This window comes from Vicugna pacos, chromosome 2 (assembly GCF_048564905.1).
Source record: "Vicugna pacos chromosome 2, VicPac4, whole genome shotgun sequence".
NCBI lineage: Eukaryota > Metazoa > Chordata > Mammalia > Artiodactyla > Camelidae > Vicugna > Vicugna pacos.
In genome coordinates this window covers 3,751,502-3,774,796 of record NC_132988.1, presented here as the reverse complement: position 1 = coordinate 3,774,796, position 23,295 = coordinate 3,751,502, and the positions used below count along the sequence as shown (strand labels likewise).

Genomic DNA, 23,295 nt, shown 5'->3' with positions numbered 1-23,295 from the left:
TACCCTGTTGACATGATCAAAATGAATCAGACCATAGATATCAAGTCAAAATCCAAACAATTAAATACGAAGAGGTGATAGATTATCTTTTATTAAATAATAAGACCTAATCTATTTATAGGAAACAAACGCATAAACTTTGCATAGGCATCAAATATAAAATGAAGCATTAGCAATAGGCAGTGACCCTCAAAAAAATCTGAGAAATTTACTCCTTCAGATTCTATCCAGTAACCAGAGAAGGGTGAAGCACAGAATCATTAACAAACATTTACTGAACTACAGACAGGGAAAAAAGACTTAATCCACCCACATCCTACAGCTAAACTTGATGTTTATAAAAACATCGACACCTAATATAAACTGATTATTAAAACTCACATGCAGGTGGTTTTGAAGTGCCAAAGTCAAACCAATTAAGGATGCTCTAAGCTGACACTGAACACATCTGTACCACTGGCAGACGAGAACGAAGGTAACATTTTCCAGGGTGGGGAGGTCATAGCTCAAGGGTAGAGCACACACTTAGCAGGCACGAGGTCCCGAGTTCAATCCCCAGTACCTCCATTAAAAATAAATAAATAAACCTAATTACCTCCCCCTCCCCCAATAGTTATTTAAAAAATTTCATAATGGGACTTAAGTGATCATGTCACCTCTGACTGTGACTGCGGCAACTACAGAAATCAGCTCAGAACGTGTCCAGGCAAAGGCCTGTCTACCTCACAGGGTCAGCCTTCCAGCAGACACAGCGCTGCTTCCTGACCAAAGTGTTTTTCATTCCACAAAAACATGCATCGCCTTCCACTTAAGAAGAAATACACAGTAGGACCATTTTCTAATAAAATTCCAATTATGCTAGCTTAGCTAAAGCACGCAGTTGATATCCACTTGGCATTGCATTCAACCGTATTCAATTTCAAATTATTATTTGCTAAAAAGCCTCCTTGTACGCACCAGCCAAAATGACTGGTATTCTAAAACGATATACATTAAAGGCAATTTTATTACCTCCTGTAACTACTGTATCTTATCAAGGTAAGTCATCAAAGACTAAAACTTAAAACCACAGTGTTTACCATATGCATTCACAGTTATTATGACAAAATCCTACGTCCTTAACTTGTAATTAAAGTCAGTATAAAAAACAACCATGAGGTGGCCAATGTATCTTTTATAAGCTTGTTATTAAAGCCATGGTCTCTAACTTTGGTCAGGGACCACTGCATGCAGATACTAAAAAGGATTTTTTCCCTCTTTATGCCATTTTATTTGTTTATCTATATACTACTGATGACAGTGCTCTCCTGATGCCCGTCTGTGCTTCCTGTTGCTGGGGAGGACCCCTTCACGTCTGTCATCACGCTTCTTCTGTCTGGCAGCCCGAGAGCTGAAAGCGACGTCCTGCAGCCAGTGGGCTCAGTGCACTCTCACCTCCTGCTATGACTCTCAAGGCTACGGCTCGGCTCGGGTGTGCCTGCTAGTTAATTACTACACTGTAACCTGTCATTATCATCTACCACAAATCCCCTCCAGACACAGGGATGGGTCACAAAGAAACAAAATAACAGAGGAGACATTGCCGTATACTTGACAAGAGTCTTTCAGCAGTATCTGGGTGTACACTCAAGCAACTCTGCCAGTGTGGCTTCTAAAATCAGGATGCTCTGTTTTAGCCTAACATTAGGTTTTCTTCCCTTAATAGAATGCTAGATTTATGTATAGAAATATAATATTAAAGTCTCATTGGTATTCTTTATCTAGACCCCAAATGACTACATTTTGCTTCTTAGCAATCAACTTCTAAAGACATTATACCAATATTTTACAATACTAGTCAAGATAGCTAACAGGAATTAAAGCAATGTTAATCTTTAACTGCAGCATATTTTGCATAATTAAAAAAAGAAGCCATCTTGTAATGCTTGGGGTGGAACTTCAGAAATTAAGCCAGCATTATATTGAATTCCCTTAAAATCCCCACACATACTGAATTCCCCTTAAAATCTCCACAGATGCCTACATTCTTTTGGGAGCAGGATTCTATGCCCCACCTATTTCCAAAATGGTATGGTTAATGCATCTTAAATTATACAGCAACATTACTTTTCTTTTAAAGTTTTTAAAGCAATTTTAATAGTGTTTTACCAGGTGAAGTTCATTTTTCTAAATCCTTCTTGACTTGGAAATCCTATTTTTCAAAATCCTTTCTGATTTCTAAAGGCTTCTAATCAATGTTTCCACACAATCCAAGAATATATTCATGTCATTTATCAGTTATTAAGTTCAAAGTTCATTTTAATCAGCCGAAAGCTGATTAAAGCCCTACACAGCATCAGAGACTTTGACAAAATAAAACCCGTCTGGGGGGAAAAAACTACAAAATTACAAATGATATAAGAACATTTTAATTTATAGTCAAACCCCTTTTTATTCTATGTATCTGAAACAGGCTGGCACCTGGGACCCTTTGCTACAGACAAACATATGCTTGAGCAACAGAAAACAAAGAAACTCTAAGGGGCTAAAAATAACTGCACACATGCATAGTTGCAGCAAATTATGAATAAGATACAAAAAGGCCACAAACCAATGAGCACTTCTGAGGTTCAGGGAGCAATGGAAGGGTAATGGGCATGATCCCTGCACTCAGACCACAACGGGGGTGGGCAGGCTACCCAAGCCACCCCTCCAGCTCCATCCCTGGACCCACCCGCACCCTCACCGCATTTAAGGGACCAGCTTGCACTCCCCACAGGGGTCCCAGTAAAGCCTGGCCTGAATTCCTTGTCTGGCCTCTTACCTATTTCTATTGATTAAAGAGCCCAAGGACCTGAGTTAGTAACACACCACCATATACAACTTTTAAAAATTTATGTTAATTAAAGTATAAAGCCTAGTATAATGGAGTCAGCACACACTTGGGCATAGAAAGGTCCTGGTTCAAACCTCAGCTCTGCATCTTAGAAGACCCTGAGCAAGCTTCTTAACCTCCCTAAACTCGGTTTCTAAATTAAAAAAAAAAAAAGGGAATACTAATATCTTAATGTGATAAATAAGTTACTCAGTGTAAACGATTAATATAGTACTTGTTATATAAAAAAGTTAGTTTCTTTTCTCTTTTACACACTTGAGAATCCAACCACAGAGTACACTGGGCACTTCTGGAGAACATTTATCTAAGTTCTTCCTAAGTCCCTCGGTGATCGGTTGGCGGTCACTCAGCTCTAAAGTTGAATGTTAACCACATATTTCTTTACACGCTCTGGGTAGGAAGCGTGCAGCTGTGGTTACTTCTCGGCTTCACAGAAGTAACTCTAAGGGATGTTGACAAATCAATCAAGTATAAAAACAATCTGAAGAAGACTATGTAAAAAGAAACAGTTTGCAACGGGACCTCTAATCTAGACTCTAAGGAACAGCTAAAAGGAACTTAGTGAACTGACATCTACACTGAGACATAAAGGATCGTGGAAGTTAGACAAGTTCAGTCTGAATTATGTCCTGCTGTGTGGTCTAAGGCGAGTTATTTAACCTCTCTAAGTCTCATATCCCCTGTCAATAAAAATAGTCCCCAGTTATTTACAAGAACTCAATGAGATGCTGTACCTAAAGAAAGCACGAAATCTGGTACAAAGAGAATACTCAAAAGAGATAACTGATTTTATTATATGTATTATTAGTATTATTATCAATATATCTATTATCACCAGTTGGCAGTTTTTGTGCACTAGGTGTCAAGCACTATGCTCGCTGCTAGCCATACAGAGAGCAATGCAGTACAGAACTAGAAAACAAAGCTGAGATTTCTGGACTATTATTCAGATTTCAGTGACTTAAGACACACTGACTACAAATGGTAAACTTGTTTTACAGACCAACAGAACGTCCACCTGCAATTACGTTCCAGGCTAAATTGAACGATGACAAATGCGGCTCAGTTAACGGTCAGTTGTGTTGTACTATGTGAAGCAATCCTTCCTCCCTCCCTCCATCCGTTCATTCATTCAGTAGTTACACCTCAAGGGCTTCCTGTGTTCACAGGTCTGCACCACCAGTCTGAGTGGGATAAAAGCTTGAAGCCCAGACCCACGGGGAGTGATGATTAACTGAAAAATAACTGGCAAGGACTTTAAGGGTGATGATACTTGTTGAGAGAATAAATGATCATTTCAGACACTGGATGATATTTGTTGAGAGAACAGACAGTCACTTCAGACACCAGAAATTAGGAAAGGCTACAGAATGTGAATCTGAGGAAGTTCTTGAAGAGTGGGCAGCCTTTAAACAGGTGGTGATGTCAGGACAGACGGAAGCAAAAAGTCACTGTGTCTTAAGCATTTCATCAACAACACAAAGGAATCACTAATTATCAAGCTACAGAAAACAGCTAAAATAATCAAGACCATCACTAAAGAGGCCAGAGCAAGAGACAGGTTTTGGAATGATCAGCGGAAAGGCAGGAGTTAAAATCAAGACAAGAAAATATACAGAGGACTTAAAAAAGGAACAATAAGAAAACAAACCACCCAATTTAAAAAACTGAGTGTAAGATCTTAACTGTTACCTCACCAGAGAAGACATACAGATGGCAAATAATAATTTAAAAAGATGCTCCATGTCATTTGATGTCAAGAAATTGCAAATTAAAACAATGAGACATCACTACACGCCTATTACAATGGCCAAAATCCAGAAACTGACAACATCAAATGGATGTGAGAATGTGGAGCAACCGGAGCTCTGACTCATGGCTGCTGGGAATCAAAATGCTACAGCTACTTTGGGAGGCAGTTTGGCAGCTTCTTACAAAACTAAACATAGTCTTTACTATACTGCTCTCCTTGATATTTACCCAAAAAGCTGAAAACCATGTCCACGCAAAAACCTGCACATGGGGATTTACTGCATGTAGCTTTAGTCATAATTGCCAGAACTTGGAAGCAACCAAGATACTCTTCAGTGGGTGACTGGGGAAATCAACTGTGGTCCATCAGACACTAGAATATTATTCAGGGCTAAAAATAAATGAGCTATCAAGCCATGAAAAGACATGAAGGAACCTTAATGCATATTATTAAGTGAGAGAAGCCCATCTGGAAAGGCTACACACTGTGTGATTCCTAGTTTATGACATTCTGGAAAAGACAAAACTATGGAGACAGTAAAAGCTCAGTGGCTGCCAGGGGATGAGGGGAGAGAAGAAGGAACAGGCAGAGAACATCGGGCCTTTAGAGCAGTGAAAGTCTTCTGTTTGATACTATAATGATGAATACATGTCATCATATATTTGTTGAAACCCACCAAATGTTTAACACCAAGAGCAAACCCTAAGGTAAACTTTGGACTTTAGGTGGTGACATGTCAATGGGGAGTCCTGTATTGATGGTGGGGGAGGCTCTGCAGGTTTGGGGGTAAAGGGCTTATGGGAAATCTCCATACTTTCACTTACTTTTGCTGTGAGCCAAAAACTACTCTAAAAAATAAAGTCTACTTAAAAGGGGAAATGCAAAAATTACTGTAGACAAAATGAAAGGGAATAAATAAAAAGTTAAGAAAAATGCACTCAAAATTTGGAGACAGGCAAAAAGATGGCTCTTTCAACATCACACTAAGCACTGCCTAACGGGCCCACCTAAGGGCTGTGTGGTTCCTAGGAAAATGTAACTTTGTGTGACTTGATATTTTCTGGGGATTAGGGCCCAGACTCTGTATAATTATGTAACTTCAAGAAGATTGATAAATTACAAATGATTTTTGTCTGGGAGAGATGCAAATGATTTCTGCCAGGCAGGAAAGATATTCCCAAAGATAAGCCTGTGTTGCCCTGTGGAACATTAACAATTGTATCTAATTTAGCAACTTAATTTCAGTGTTCTTTCACTCCAGCCTCCTGAATTCTCCACTGAATCAGTCCAACTATCTTGCCCGTTCCCTCATTAATGAGTTAAATAAATCACTGGCATGTCCTCACAATATGTATGTTCTTAACCTTTTAAAAAATTATGCTTTGTTCTCTAAAACTTAAATATACAATTACCATATGACCCAGCAATTCCACTCCTAGAACTGTGCAAAAGAACTAAAAGGAAAAAGTACAATGCATATTTGCACACCCACTTTCACAGCAGCCCTATTCACAGTAGTCAAAAGGTGGAAAGAACCCAAGTGTCCATCAACAGAGGAACAGGTAAACAAAGTGTGGTATAGACATATACCCTGTGGAATATTAGTCAGCCATAAAAAGGAATGACATTCTGATACATGTTACAACATGAATGAACCTTGAAAACATTATCCCCAGAAATCAAGACGAAGAAGAGTCTGTCCAGTATTACAACTTGTAGAAGGAACACAGGGAAAATATAACAACCCAGGGAAGGACAAGCATTTAAAGGGCTGGCTAGAAGTCTGAGGAAAAAACAAAAAAACAAAAAAACACATGCAACCCTGAGAATGTGATTTCACCAGAGTCCAAAGCTTTAGGATGGCCACCAGCACCAAGTGCCATTGAAGGTCAAGTCCAATCAAACTGAACACTTTCAGCAAATGAGGAAGCCGCGGAGGACTTCAGCAAAAACCCTTCTGGTAGAGTGGCACATCAGAAGTAAGATGGCAGAGGATTAAGATGTGAACAGAGGACAGTGTTTCCTACCTACAAGATGGAGAGAATAGTAATACACCCACAAGACGGGGTCTTTATAAGGAGTAAATGAGGAAGTATTAACAAGGTACATGAACTTCTTCTGGGCTTATTAAGCGCTAAACAAGTATTTTGTCTTATTAGGAGAACATACTTTATGTAGTTACTCTTTTATAATGTTGGTAATTATGATGAATAGGATTTTGCTTCCGAAAAACAAAAAATCCTGCCTATAGTTTAATTCATTGGGTTTGGTCTCTTCTGTGCAGATCGACCTATAATGATCCTCAACAGTAATCCAGTTCTAGGTCACAAATCTTGATGCTAAAGTAGGTTTTCTGAGCACCTCCTGAACATGCCTTGTTTTCAGCGACACTGGTGTAAGCTCAATATACCATTAGCTTTGAGTCTCCACCGGAATCTTTTTCTAAATTTTACTTTTCAGTAGAGCTCCGGAGTTGTATTCCATGAATATCACCGAAAAACTGGGAATGGCTTACTGCACTGTATCATTCTTGGTCATTATGTATTACCTTGTTACAGAAGTGCTTCCAAGATGCTTTTCTATTAGCTATGTAGCTGTATACTGTTATGTTCAATACAAGTTACAGCACGCTTATACATCTTTAAGACTGTTTAAAAATTTTTACAATTTTAATTAATCACTTTAGCTCAACATTCATTAAAAGATAAAAGCTTATTAGTGAGCATGCTTTGGTTAATATTTTATGATCATTTCTAAATAATTGCCAGTTATTGGCATTTCAAATGCTTTATATTAAGATAACCAACTTTGAAATCTATTTGTTTTCACTTTAAATGATTCAATCACTATAATTACAGCTCTAGCATTTTTTTCACAAAGACCAAATTCCCATCAGAACAGACTTCTTTTATCAGTGGGAAATTTCAATTGTTTTTAAAGAACTTGGTGACAAATACTACCATTGTCCATTCCAAACAGCACACTAATAGTCACATTTGGAAAATGGATGTCCTCCAACATTTTCAGCACCAATTAACACTCAAATTAAACTACTCCTTCAAGGCAATAAAACATTTCACAAGAAGATATTAGAACTGGTTAGTTTCATTAATGATGTTTTAATATTAAGAACTGTTTATTTATATTTTGTGTCTTCTAACTACTTGTAATTTTTACCTAACTCTCATATATGCAATCTTTACTCATTTGTTTCCTTTACATTATGATTTTAAAAATGGCATTCAAGGCAATAAAGAAGATCAGCTCTCATAGCATCTGGCAGGATTATAATTAAAGTTCTGTCAATAGAGCTGTTATATGCCTGATTTGAAAGGATATAAATTTAGTACTTAGTGAGGTTAGAAGTGTCATGTAAGAACTGCAAGTTAACAAAATGTCAGTAAAAATCCTTAGGTTATATTTTATCTACTTTTCTAAATATGCCATATTTAAATAGTTGCCATTAAATATTAATAACATGTTATGAATATTCAAATTTTCCGAGCCTTATGCCTGTATTCCATTTTGATTAGGGGGTGCCTGCAAGGGGGATGCAATGATGCCACACCAAACAATAAACTCTGCAAGAGGAGCAGTCCACTGGACTGGATAGAAACAAAGTGCCCGACATGCTTCTGTTAAACATAGTGAAGGAATCATTTCTATGATGTTTTGACAGGTTAGGCTGTTTGTCTAGCATGATTTACACCATTAATTCAATCTTCTATAGCAATTGATAATGACAAATTACTGGAAGGTGGAAATAAAACTGGGACAGTTCTCATCCTCATCCCATTGTCTAACACAGCTGACCCTTGAGCAATGCAGGGGGTTAGCAGTCCTGACCTACGGTGCCATCAGAAGTCTGCATGTAACTTCATTGTCAGCCCCTCTATCCATGGAGTCAGCCAACCAACTACCGATCATGTAGTATGCAGAGCATATACAGTATCAGAGTGAAAAAGTCTGCACAAAAGTGGACCTGTGTGCTTCAAACTCGTGTTGTTCAGGGGTCAGCTGTACAAGACTCGTTACAATGTCTAACCACCAATGTTTCCGAATAGTCTAGCTAGGAGACACAGGGCAAAGAGGAAAGAATCCATGATGAACTATATTATTCTTCATTTTATTTTTAAGGATTATATTATTCTTCATTTATACATTATTTGCCTAGATCCATTAAAAAGGAACTTTGACAGAGAGACAGAAATATAGGATATTTTAACTACTAAAAGCATAGCTTCTCTTTCAAACAACATCCTTATGACTGACTTTCATGAGTGAGAATTTTTAGTAATGATTGAACAAAAAACTACTGGTTATTTTTGGCATCTCCACCTATGGAAAAAGCAATATACATAATCAGGTAACCTGCCAGCAGCATTTGGGAGAAAGTCATATGTAATCAGATCATCCTCCAACAGAATTTAGGAGAAAAAAAATTGTTAACTACTGTTCATCAGTGTGTGTATCAGTTCCCTCATGCTGCTTTAACAAAATTAGCAAAAACTTAGGGAATTCAAGAACATGGCAAATTATCACCTTATGGGTCTGGAGCTCAGAACATCAAAATCAGACTTCCTGGGCTTAAGCCAAGGTGTCCCCAGGGCAGGTTGCCTCTGGAGGCTCTGAGGAGAGTCCCAATTCCTTGCTTTTCCCAGCATCTCGAGGCCACCTGCATTCCTGGACCAGGTGTCAATCCCACTTCGCGTTGTTTTCATCACACCCACTGCTACGATGCAATCTTCCCCCTCCCTCTCCAAGGAGCCTTGCGATTACACTGGGACCCCTCAGATAGCCAGGACACTCCCCCCTCCAAGAGCTCTAATCACACATGCAGGGTGTTTCACTGTGCAAAGTAACACTCACAGGTTCCAGGGATTAGACCACAGTCATACCTGCACAACAACTATTTAGCCTACCCCAGGGTGCAACCCCTGAAGATGAGGGATATGAGAAAAAATAAATATAATGCCATTTTAAGGTTTGTGTCTATGAGTTGAAAAATACAAAAAAAACCTGGGACAAGCATGTCTGATATTATTCTATAATAAATGAAACAATTCTGGAATGTTAATAACGAAAGCAACAAAAATAAAGAACAGTAAACTATGACAAGCTGTTAGGAAAGAAATTGATATTAATATATAGAAGGAAATATATAGAATAAGATTGTTTTAAAACAACAAAGATGAGTAATTGCTACAAACTAGAATTAAGCGCTTTTGGCTAATCCCAAATATGATCTTTTTTTTCCTTGACAGACTGCACTGCTCAAAAAGATTTGAAGTCTATTATGAAAACAAACAAAAAGTCACACACTGGGAAGCCGCAAAAAGTTTGGCAGGATTATGAACTGTAGTGTATTAATAATTCAATATAATTACAAAGCATGCCTATACCAAAGAAAGACAATGGCTTGTATAAGCAGGCTTCTATTTCCATGGAAGAGCTTCTATGTATTTCTGATGCAGTAAACTGCCTGCATATAGATTATTACAATAGACCGCAACACCCAATTTTCCCCCACGAGTGCAACAGTTCATATTTTCTATTATATAAATCCCACTGATTTAAGCCCAAGTTAAGAATTAAATGGAAAAAAAACAAAAAATATTTTAAGCATAAATGTAGAGCAGATGCCACCCAGCAACTAACAAACCATTTTTCTCACTGTTCAGATTACTCTTATCACCAGTGTCACAAACAGGAGCACGTTAACTGGCGCGATGAGAAGTGACTGTTGTAGCGACTTCAAATTAGGACGCTTACGTTTAGTTGACAATTTGGGTAATGCGACCATTAATGCCAGTAAATATCACTTACAGTATTAATAGTGATACCGTATGGAAACATAAGGCAGCAGAATGCAAACGAACACACAGGTATAGAAACAGCAACCACAAAGCTAGAAACTGAGATCATCACACAAGCGCAGGACCATGGACGTGCAGGAGAGCTTGCGGAGTTATTAAGACAGCTGTGGTTTTTCTTCCACTACACAATTATGGCTTGTGAATAAATGTGAGATTCCTTTGAATTTAGTCATCAACAGCACCAGAATTAAGAAACAAAGAAGCCGGAAGGAAGGAATGTTTTCCAAACAGAGCTGGCTAAAATTTCCCTACAGCAATGTTAGTGACTATCACCTTGATTGCTTCTTGTTTGATAATCAACTTTATATCCTAGAGGAAAGGGCTGCCCTCCTCCCTCTGAAGCTGCCCACATCTGTCCACCATCTGGCTTGCAGCGACTCACATCCATCCACCCCCAAGCTCGGTCTCCTAACCTCATGCCTTCTGGAACAAGAAACTGCCCCTTGAGAAAGTAGAAAGATCTGAGCTGGGCAGGAAAGCACTGGGAATACTGAAACTTCCAAGTGTTAGGGCTTTCTTCATGTTAGCAGGTCTTTGTTGGGGAGATTTCTAAGGGGCTATTAATAAACAAAACCACAACCGTATAGTGGGGCTCTGAATAAACATTAATGGTTCATTTTCTTTAGCATTTTCTTCAGGATGAGATTGTATTTTGAAATATTACATTAATTTGCAATTGCAAGTCAACCAAATAGTCACCATCTCTGAGAGTTACTGTGCCAGGCAAAATACTGTTGCTTTAATTCTGTCATTTTTTTTCACTCTTTTTAGGGTATAACACATCAAGTAAGCTTGTCTGATATCACAACTCACATGCTGTCCACATCATACTGTTTAACTGAACATATATTCTGCATTTAGACAAATCTAATGCTCTCTGCTTTTCCAGCCTCTTGTTTCAGGAGGCCTTTTTGTTTTCTTTTGTTTTTGAGAAATATGCTCTCTGGCTCTTATCAAAAAGACACAAGGTAACAAATTCTGGGAAAACTGTGGAGAAAAGAGAATCACTGTACACTGTTAGTAGAAATGCAAACTGACACAGCTACAGTGAAAAACAGCACAGAGATTCCTCAAGAAATTTAAAACAGAACTCCATTTCATCCAGCAACCAGCCTCTGCGAATATATCCAAAGGAAACAAGAGATCTAGAAGAGATGTCTGAACTTCCATGTTCACTGCAGCATTATTCACAACAGCCAAAACAGGAACCAATTTAAGTGCCCATCAGTGGATGAATGGATGAAGAAAATGTGGTATATATATGTACAGTGGAATATTATTCAGCCTTAAAAAAGACAAAAATACTATCATTTGCAACAATATGGATGGACCAGGAGAGCATTATGCTACATAAAATAAACCAGACAGAGAAAGACCAATATTCAGAGTATCACTTACATGTTGAATCTTAAAAAATAAAAAGTCTAATCCACAGAAACAGAGAGTAGGAAAGTGATTGCCAGGGACTTGGTGGAGGGGGGGGGAGAATGGGGAGAGTTTGATAACAGGTACAAACTTCCAGTTGCAAGATGAAGGTCTCAGGTTCTCATGTATTACACAGTGACTCTAGCTGATAATATATTGTTTAACTGAAATTTGCTAAGAGAGTAGAACTTAATTGTTCTCATCACAAAAAAAAAAAGATAAACATGAGGTGATGGACATGTTAATTAACTTCATGGGAGAAATCCTATCAAATCATCACATACACTTTCAATAGCTTACAATTTCCTTTGTCAATTACACCTCAATAAAGCTAAAATAAAAATAATCAAGTGGGTGATTGGAAGAACAAAGAAGGAAATACCGTCTCATAATAAAACTCCTAGCCACACACGTATACCTGTTTAGCTACCTTCCTGAGTCATCACTAACATTCCTGACCAGTGTTTCACAGGTAACGGGGAAAAAGTTCTGTCTTAGGTACATTCTTTTTTCCCTTAGAAGACATCTTAATGTTATCTCTATACCTATGATAGCTTGTATCGTTTCCAACTATTAAGCACCAAGTTATTAGGGCATTTGTGTTTGGAAAGACAGAGCAAATCTATAAAATATGACAGCCTCAAAAGACACACCTATAAACTCTGTCTTATAGGGATGTGTGAAATCAGCATTGCCAAAAGCAAAATATAGTAATTGTGATAAAGTAGATTATTTCATCTATTTGATGAATATGGCTCCGATTCTGAAACTTCAGGCCGTATCTGCACAACACAGGCAGGTTATTCATCAAAAGAAATCACAAGTATCAATAATTTGGCTCCTCTGCATAAAGGTCTCTAAAACTGACAAAATTAACATTCTACAATGATAACATTATTTACTCTGTTATTTTACCAAATAAACGGTCCACATGAGTCTGTTGTCTAAATTTCCTCTGCCAATTTTCTTACAGCTAGCTTGACTCACTTTTCGCTGGGAAAACAGCAGAATTTATTTGTTCATTTGCTTAATCAGTATCAGTTAATAGCGTTCACTAACTGAGGACCTACTGTCTTCTGTACTTTACGGAAAATGAAGAAGAAGGATACATTATTCCTGACTTTGAGAGGTTTACAGTCCATCAGAGAATAAAAGGAAGACACACAAAGTTAGTTTAATTACAGTGAAGAAGCCATCAGATTTAACCAACAAATGACAGAGACGAAAGGCGTGGACTGGAAAGAGGGTACAGAGGGAAGGGTATAGCTCAAATGGTAGAGCATGTGCTTAGCATGCACAGGGTCCCGGGTTCAATCCCCAGTACCTCCTCTTAAAAATATAAATAAATAAGTAAATTTGATTACCTCCCCCCTCAAAAACAAAATAAAATGAAAGAGGGCACAGAATGAGTCAGAGGAGCACAAAGCAGTGAAAGACTGATTCGAGGATGAGAGATGCAGATAGGAGGTAAGTAGTGGAGGCAGAAACTCTGCTGAAAACTGGTCGAAGCCGGTCCCAGCACTGGGTGTTTTGGGCGCCCTACCATGAAGAGTGCGCAGAACAGGAGAAGATTATGAGGAAAGTTATTCTATGTTTCATTAGAATCCTCAAATAAACTGTAAGGAAATTCTTACTCTGTTCCTAACATTCCTTCAAGTAACTACTGATGGGAGAGAAGTGTAGTGTCTGATATTTGGAAGCTATTCAGTATGTATTAGAGAACAGGCACATTAATGATACTTACGGAGCGAGACACATGTGTAGCCTTTATGAAAGTGAGAAAACAAATCCTTGCATTCATTGTCCTCAAATGCAAGAGAGTCGAGGATGTTTCCGACCGGCTGTAACAGCGTGATTGGGGTGCTTTGGGTTAGTGGGGTGGCGTCACGGAGGATAAAACAGGGTGCAGAGAAGAGTATGGAGACGAAGCAGATCCCCTTAAAGTCTCACCTTCAGAAACTGACATCCCTCACTCCTGTTCAGTGAAGTACTTAGACAGACAAATCAGATTCTCAATTAGTGAGTGCCACCCTTGTCTCCTGAGTGCCACGTGGTCATCTATATTTTATTTCAGACCTGCCTTTTAGTGATCTATACTATACTAGACATACAGTCATTCAGGTGAACTAAAACGTCACTGTAAGTGAATTTTGGACTTGATTTCAAATTTAAAAAACAGTATATCAACATATTCTCTTAAAAATCAATTATTCAGGTGCTAAATAAATGCTTCTATAAAAAACAAACAACAATCTCATCACAATTAGATATAAAAATAGGAGTCATAATTTAAATGCAATATATGATTGCTTTTATTACACACTATGCTGCTACTAGGAATAAAGGAATAAATATTTAAAACCATTCTTTCTCTAGTCTGAGACAGTCCCCAACAAACTATACTGTGCTCAAACCATTACTATTCAGCTTTCAATCCAAACTGTATATTATTGCTTAAGAAAAATATTAAAAAAATCTTAAAAAAAAAAAAACCCTTAAGCTTCTTTCAGCCACCTGAAGTATCATTCCAGCACGTGGCTTTTCAAAAAGGGTACAAATCTAATATTCTAAACACTATTATGCCAAGCAGACTTTACTGAATGTCTTTTGAGAAGTGGAGGGGTAATCACATCACACATCACTCAGGAAATCTACTCGTCATGTTTCCCAGATGGGGCTCTTTTTTGTCCTAAAGCCCAACTCATCGTGGACCGCCCCTCCTCCCCAAGCCTCTCTTTTCTGTTCTTTTCAAGGCAAGAGCCTGACAGTCCCTCCCTCCGGCTCCTCTTGGCCTTTCCTGGCCCCTTCTCCCTGTTACATAATCTTTTCAGGATGCTCCGCGGCCCTAATTTAGGAAAATCAAACTTGATTTTCACAATTCTCTACTCCACACATCACAAAGTTATCACAACAGAGGAAGCAAAGATTCTTCTGAGGAAACTGGAAGGAAAAGAACTATGAACACTCAAATATTTTTAAATGCTCATACACATACGCTTATTAGAAAAAATTTTGCTCCGAATATTCATTGCCTAAATCCTTTTCTGGGTGGAGGGTATAGCTCAAGAGATAGAGCGCATGCTTAGCATGCATGCACAAGGTCCTCGGTTCAATCCCCAGTGCCGCTTCCAAAAATAAAATCTAATTACCTCCCCCTCCAATAAAACCTAAAAATATATAAAGTCACCTAGAAATGTAAAGAAAAAGATACTTCACTAAGTCCTTTTCCCAGGTGGTATCCAATCAGCTATACAGAGTGAGTATGTTAATTCTCCCAAGTCTGGAAGTTTTAATGAAGTATTAAGACTAAATTTGAATTGCAAAATCGCAAAGGCATTGAAATCACTGATTTAACAAAAGCCTGAAATTTGGTTACCAGGAGAAAATATGCATTTTTCCTTAGAGTTACTACTTATTTTTCAGTTTTAGTTTCTTCCACTATCCTATAGTTAAAATTCTGACACTTAAAAATGTTAAATTAATTGCAGTCTTACCATTGTTGTCTCTTGAATAGATCCAAAACTGTTGATAAAAATGTTGACTACGACATCAACAGGGATGCCTAGCGATAAAAAAAAAAAAAAAAAATTAAGGATGTATTTAGTAGCTGTAAAAAAATCTGCTCAGAATCTTCAGATTTTTATATTTTTTTCCAATCCACATGGGTGTAAAATTATAAACTTATGGTTTCAGTGTACCATGTTCATAAATTTCTATTAACTTATTTTTCTAAATAGGAATCAATACACAAATGAAAAGTGAGTTATGTTGTATGTTACAGTGTTATTATTCAGCAATACTTCTCTTAAATTGTAGACTCTGGAAAAATATATGTACCTTTAAAGGTTTTTATTTTAATTGGGCTGATGAATTTACTTTCAGAAATTGTAAATTATTCTTTTAAAAAACGTCATTTAAAAAATCCATTTTTAGAATAGATAAACAAGATTATCCTATATAGCACAGGGAGATATATACAAGATCTTATGGTAGCTCACAGAGAAAGGAATGTGACAATGAATATATATGTGTTCATGTATAATTGAAAAATTGTGCTCTACACTGGAATTAGACACAACATTGTAAAATGATTATAAATCAATAAAAAATGTTAAAAAAATCCTTTTTTGCATATTTATAATCATTTTAAATTTTTACTTTCAAAAGTAAAGCAGTATTTAATAAATTTACTTACAATTACTGTTTTGATTCTTAATTCATGAAAATGCAAAGCTAATCAGACAGCAGAATCATTATAAAGATTTTTGCCTGACCTGTTGGAAAATAATTTTAAAGGAACTAAGGTATAATGTTGCAAATTTCTCTCCTGATTTTTTTTTCTTACTCATTGTGGGCTGCTGGTTGTCTAACAAAGGGAAAACATGAATTTAGCCTTTTAGCCACATAACCTCTGACTGATGGAAAACAGGTGTTGGATCAATACATGGGAGACACGTGACAACCCCACCGCGACGCTGCTGAAAGTAACTGGGTAGGTTTTGGAAGAAACAAAAACTCTGCTTTTACAACACAGTTGTAAACCTCAGTTGACTAGAAGCAGCTGCAGTCATTTCTTTTTCTTTTTTATTCTATAAAGTAAAACACGTTATTCTGATCTATATCAATACCTGTCCTTTAATGTCTATTAATACCAGCAGCAAAGCTTATAGTTTTCCAGAGATATTCTCATATAGTTCTTCCTAACTCATCAAGAGAAAGAAAGGAAGAAAGAAAGAAATGCAGGGAGGAAGGAAGGATGGGAGGAAGGAAATATACAGTCCTCCTATGACTTACTGCAAGTACAGTTTTGGTTCTTCTAAGGTGTGATAAGTGGTAATACCTGGTTGAAAATATAGTCACTTTTATTCACAAAGTGTTTTAAAAACCATGTGGCCATCTTTTTTCAGCTAGAGAGTAGAAGGAATTTTTTTAATCAATGTGCAAAGCTAACAGAAAGTAAAAAAAGAATCTAAATGCATATTTCTCTATCCTCAAATGAGTGTCTGGCCATTCTCCTACAAAGTACAACTTTGTTGTCCGTGAATGAAAGCCAGAGCCTAAATTTTAAATTATTAAGGTTAAGAATACAAAGTACTTAGAAAACTCATCACATAGGTTAGCCTATTAATTCACAATACACCTTTTGTTTAAACTGAGAACTGCATAAAACTATTAGATAATATTTTGCTTATCTTTCAACATTTTTGGCATTAAGTTGCTAAGTACATTACAGGACAGTTATATGTCAATTTAAAATATTACTATTTTGAATATTACAAATAAATGATTTTATATAGATAAAATCAGTTTTCAAACTGCAAAGAATGAAGATGCCCAGGGGGTGGAGAAAACAAACCTTTGAAATTTGGTCTTATTCGGGGATCATAACTGACCAATAGCCTATTCAAGATATTGCTGGTGGAGTTGGCAGGCACTCGGGCTAGGTCCTCTGCTGACTGCTGGCTGTAAGAGAAAAAACAAAACAAAACCAAACCCTGGTAAGAATCCAGAAATAGAGAGGAACAGGAATGGGGAATTTTCACTGGAGAAAAGACCTCGCTTTTTGAGACAAATCCACAATTACAGCATGGTTTTCCCAACCAGAAGTAGTAAACATTGTCAGACGCACAAAGATACTTATCAAAAAAAATAAAATAAAATAAAAACAAACCAAAAAAGGATTTGGGAACTTAATTTTACCAAATGCATAAAACACTGCTCTAAACAGTCCATGCTACTTTCTTGTAAATCCAATTAAGCAGACATCTCACTTGTCCTGAAGCAACAAGCAATCAAAACCTACATAAACACAAAGGCAGGGCAGACAATAAAAGAAAAAAAGGAGCAAAAAGTAATTTTTGAACAATATATAATATTAACTTGCCTAAGCAAAGGAGTGTTTAAATACTGCAGGATGGTATGACCAGAGAGACAGCCCAAGAATTCATAAAACAGTCATGCTGACACTTACAAAATGATATTGAGCAAGAAACGCACCATGAATGGTCTCCTCACAGAGTCAAACATGTTGGTGGCGGGAGCGGGTTTTGGTAAAAGAAGTTTCTCAGTTAACAGGCCAATTACACGGGGAAAACACAGAGCTGTAAGATACAATTACCTTTCCTTTGAATATACGTATTCGCTGTCAACTGTCAGAAAGAGAAAGACTGCCAAATTTTTTCTATTTTAATTAACTTAGAACAGTGAATCTTGACCAAATTGGTAGTTGCTTGAAAGCACTTTAAAAAAACAAAAAACAAAACAAACAACAATGACAAAAAAAAAAAAAAAACACTTCCTTGGAAGCCAGTGGAAACTGTTCTGTTGTTCACCATTTGTCTGGGTTGGTTTTTCCACCATAAAGTCTTACCATAGGATCATTCTCCCTATACAAAAATAGATCCATGACAATCACAAGGAAGGTTAAAGCTATACTTGGAGCATCGAGCACTGTCTATTCTCTACTGATAAGGTAAACGCCTCAATTTCATAAGTAACATTAACTTACATGAAGCAAACAATGTAATCCGATCAGCTTTGTTCTGAAATCCCAGCTCTGACCCCTCAGGCAATTCTGTTCTGTGTTAATTACCATACAATGTGCTGATAAGCTAAAACCTCTACAGGTGAAACATGACAGATAATAAGTGTATGAAAAAAATCTAAAAATACTATGAATTAATACGTACAACCTTTTCAAGTAGCTATCTGACAGAACCCAAAACACTGGAGGGAAAAAATGAAAACCAATTAGTTAAACCTCCCAAAGGTGCAGGAGAGTCAGTAGATTTAAGTTATTTCCACAGCCTTATCAGCTCCCACATCTCAGCTTCAGGGCTTGGGGATAGGTAATGAGATTTTCCCATTTCACTGCAGGGGAACTTGTAACCTCCTTAGAGCTGACTGTCATCTCAATCGAAAGATAGAAAACTCCGAAGAGAACGCGGCTGTGTGGGAAAACTGGATGTGGAAATTAGTGTCCAAACCCATTGACAAGTTTTCTCTTTCAAGGGAGGAAAACAGAACTGATTGATTGCAAAATACACTTGTATTGGATCGATTAAGAGGTGCTATTATTTTGTCGCAATTTAAAGTCCTTCAGAAGCACATTTCTTCTAAGCGAAGTGGCCAGGCAACTTAAAGACCATTAACAATACTTTCTGTAATAGGGAACTTTCCTGCCTTATTTTTTCCCTTCTGGCTGTGAAGGGAGACAAAAAAATGCCACCTCAGAATATATGTCTTTTGGGCATGAGGGTTGTTTTGAGCTCAAGGTACTTGAAAAACAGCAAATGTAGGAGAGGCTTTTTCTAAACTCTTTTTCTCTGTCTAAAGACAGGTCCTCCAAAAGGATTTCTAGTGCCTCAAATCCCCTCCCGGGAAGTTTCATCAGCTACGGAAGATCATCACTCTCACCACAGGAGAGGACAACACTTGACGCCACACCCAGACACACCGATCACAGACTATCACCCCTCCTCCGTCTAGTCTTCCCAGGGCCATTCATCTTTCCTACAAGCCATCCACTCTGCCTTAGGAGACCCATCTCCCTCCTATTAGGATGGTGTACAAACTCTCAAGTCTCACCACTCTTTCTGGTACTCACTTTTTTTTTTTGCTATGATGCCTGCCCACGTATACATAAACATTAAAAATTAATAACTGTGTGCACCTTGTATCCTGTCAGTATGACTGTTGTCAGAATAGTCCATAGACCCAGGTACCGAGGACAGGGGGGAAAACCCTCCCCTCCCCTACCGTGTAAGCTGTGCCAATCAAACTCATTTTCTAGCCCTTTTAACTCACTTCCAAATTTTCTCTTCCTCCAGAATCAGTCCCTCTTCCCGGAAGACTGCAGCTCCTACTCTCCATCATCCTGAGTTCAGCCCAAGGACTCTTTGAAGACTGCCCTTCTAAAATCTTGCCTCGATCATCCTGGCTTACTCTGATAAACACAGACTCATACATATACTGTTTGGCAATTATTCTGTAGCTTCTTTTCATATCTACATGTGTATCACCACACAGACTAGACCAAATGTACAGTTGTGAGTCCTGGGGAAATCATGGCTTCTGTATTTCTTGTCTAGCATTAAATACTCATGTGTATTACCAACTAGACCAAATACACAGTGACTGTTGATGGAATTATGGCTTCCACAGTTTTGTAATTCTCTACACTTGTAAAGTATTGAATCCACATTGCCCCTGCCCTTTCCACGTGCAGCCCTCTGAGCTGGACACAGCCTCAGGTGTGATAGTGGTGGCAGCTCCACTCAACACTTCCAAGGAAGAGGAGCATTTCTTCCTGAGATGTGCTTTTAGGAGAAAAAATGTTTTTCCCCTCTGAAGCTTTCCAGCATTGGCCATTGCCGAACCAATCCCTAGCAAGGAGGGAGAACCAATGGTGACTGGCTCAGGTAAGTCTTCTGGTAGAGAACAGATACTGGACAATCAATCACCTTGTCCATTATGTAATTTCACTCGTCATCACAGACACTCACTTGGCTAAACAGGAGAGAGGTTAATCACGTGGAGAGCCGTTTTTCAGTGGAGAGAGAGAAAAACCAGGCTGGGAGAAAAGTGAGCAGGAGGTGAGTAAGTGGAGCAACCCAGGACGTGGTAGATGGAAACTAAGACACAGCAAAGTTAACAGATTATTTTAAGGTGGTAGAATCAGGAATGAAACCTGGGAATCCCAGTTCCTAGTTATCATTTCATAACAACCCTGCCATGCTGGAGGTGAAAAATTATCTATCTCCTTATTACCACCAACTGTACATTGTATTAGGTGATGGATGGATAGACAGACAAGACATTACATTAGTCTTTTAAATTTTTAAAATCATTAGTCCTAGAAAATCTTGGATTGCTCATTCTGTAACGTATCAGCATCACTCTTCCCTCTAGCTATCTCCAAATGCTTGGATTTCTCTCCACAGTCAAGTTTGATTTTTTATTTATTTTTTTATTTTGGGTGCGGGGAGGTCATTAGGTTTGTTTGTTTGTTTGTTTAATGCAGGCACTGGGGATTGAACGCAGGACCTCAAGCGTGCTAACCATGTGTTCCACCACTGAGCTCTACCCTCCCTCCAAATTTTAAAAATCTATTTGTTAGTAACAGCAAAAACTCAGTGTTGGCTGACAAAAATCTCTTGAAATTAAAAAAAATGGAACATGTCAAACACGTAATAGCCCTTTTTCTTTGTGTAAATACACACTTTCATGCCTCTGCTGCAGGCAACCCAATGAGAGCATTTAATCACACTTCACCTTTCTTTCTGTTACAAACTTAAAGATATTTTGAAATTTAAGTGAAAGCTCATGTAGTTTACATTCATATGCATGAATTCAGGGATTTTTTTTTAACCTAAAAAAAATACGAAAGTCATTTTTTTAGATTGATCAATCCTAAACTAACATGAAAGTCATCTCTACACATTAAAGTATATTTTAAAAGACTAGTTACCTGAGTCACTTGCTTCAAAAGAGCTGAAACAATTTGCAGTTGGCATATTTTCCTGTGTCTGCACTTCACTATATATAACCTTACAATTTGGAAAGTGGCTAGTTATTACTTATACAAAATAAGCAGGAATAAGAAGAGTTAAATGATTTTAATTAGGTCACATGCTTAATGCTCATCTCATGATTAGAGATTTGATATTCTGAATCTCAGTCCAGTGTTTCATTCATCTGACTGGGCCATTCTGTTACATTTCAAGACATCTATCAACAATTCCGACATTACTACAAAACAGGATTTATTTCATGGAAATATGATATTAATTTAAGAAAATAACTTACTCTACTCAGGCAAAGTGATCAAATGACTAGGGAAAATAATGTTTTATATCAAAAGACCTTTTACAACCAGTCCTCTGTTGTTCACTAGCCTGAACTTGGACTGATGTCATTACTAATATGCAAAGCTATGCACGGAATGGACCAGGCTGTACAACTGTGTGATGTAATGTTTTCCAGCACTAAAGGAAAAATCCAGAAATTTCTTTCCAAAGAGGGAAGCTCAGTTTTCCATTAACTGCAAAACGTTCTTACTTTCACATGACCCTCTGGTGACCACACAGCACAGTTCCATTTCAAAGCTGCTGTGCATAAAATGTGCAGGTTGTAGTATGTCTCCTCTTTACTCTAAGGCAGTGATTCTTCACCTCTGTTTTAGCACTACAGACACCACTGAGAATATGATGAAAGCTGTGTCCTTCTCTTAAAAAATGCACACAAAGTTTGCAATGCTGACAGTTCCTGAACTGTGGTTCCCTCTCTCATGGAAATAAACGCTGTCATCCTCATCTAAAGTGAGATAAGAGAAGATTTTTTTCTTTAAAGCTGATGGAACTATGTCAAAGGGACACAGGAGCCAACTGAAAGAGGTCTCCGTGGCCAAATCTAGAATGATTTGAGCAATAAAATAAAGTCGTACTGGGTTATAATCTAAAGTATAAAATAAAAATCCATGAGTCGATAAAGATGTAAATAAAATGAACGGATTGAATAAATAAATGGTAGAGGACAGACAAACCTCCCAAGCGGAATTCCAAAAATCAGCACAGACCCTCGGGTCTCACTCCCCCTCCTTCGTATGAGCCGTGGGAGGTGACTTCCTTCCAAAGAGCACCATTTGGAAAGGGGAAAGCAGTGGCTTTGCCACTGGAGAAACCTGACAACCACCACCTGAGCCAGGTGGGTGAGGTTAACCTCTTAACCTTGGCCTCTTAACCAGGTGATGTCATGTGGAGTCTGTGTACTTTTAATACACTGTGATGAGAATGTCAGCTTTAAGCCTGTGTTTCTCCTCCCCCAAACTCAAAACTGCAATCTAATCATAACTAAAACATCAGATAAATCGCAATGGAGATTAACATATACGCACTACATACAAAATTAATAAAAACAAGGACCTACTTATAGCACGGGAACTATACTCAATATCTTGTAATAACCTATAATAGAAGATAATCTGAAAAAAAAATGTATGTAGATGTATGACTGAATCGCTTTGCTGTACACCTGAAACTAACATTGTAAATCAACTATACTTCAATAAAAATAAAATTAAAAAATAAAATAAAATCAAAGACATAAAAAAGTCCCAGTGGAGTGACATTCTTCAAAATACCTGACCAGAACTCCTTAAAACTGGCAGTCATGAAAAGCAAAGGAAGTCTGAGAAGCTGTCACAGCCAAGAGGAGCCTAAGGAAACGTGAGGACTAGATGGAGCGTGCGTCCTGGATGGGGCTCTGGAACAGAAAAAGGACATTAGGTAAAAACTAAGGAAGCTAAATAAAGTACAGATTCTAGTTAATAACAATCCATCAATATTGGTTCTCTAGTAGAAATGTAC

The 23,295-nt window shown here is 37.7% G+C and overlaps 1 protein-coding gene across 1 annotated transcript in view; it reads right to left on the bottom strand.

The window, feature by feature from the left end:
- Nucleotides 1-23,295, bottom strand: part of GLRB (glycine receptor beta) — a 69,147-nt gene that overhangs the window by 20,856 nt on the left and 24,996 nt on the right. Inside the window, exons 3-4 of the mRNA XM_006213583.4 lie at nt 17,286-17,392; nt 15,424-15,491 (exon numbers count right to left, since the gene is read on the bottom strand). Of these exons, the coding sequence (XP_006213645.1) occupies nt 15,424-15,491; nt 17,286-17,392 (175 nt within the window). The remainder of the gene's footprint in view (nt 1-15,423; nt 15,492-17,285; nt 17,393-23,295) is intronic.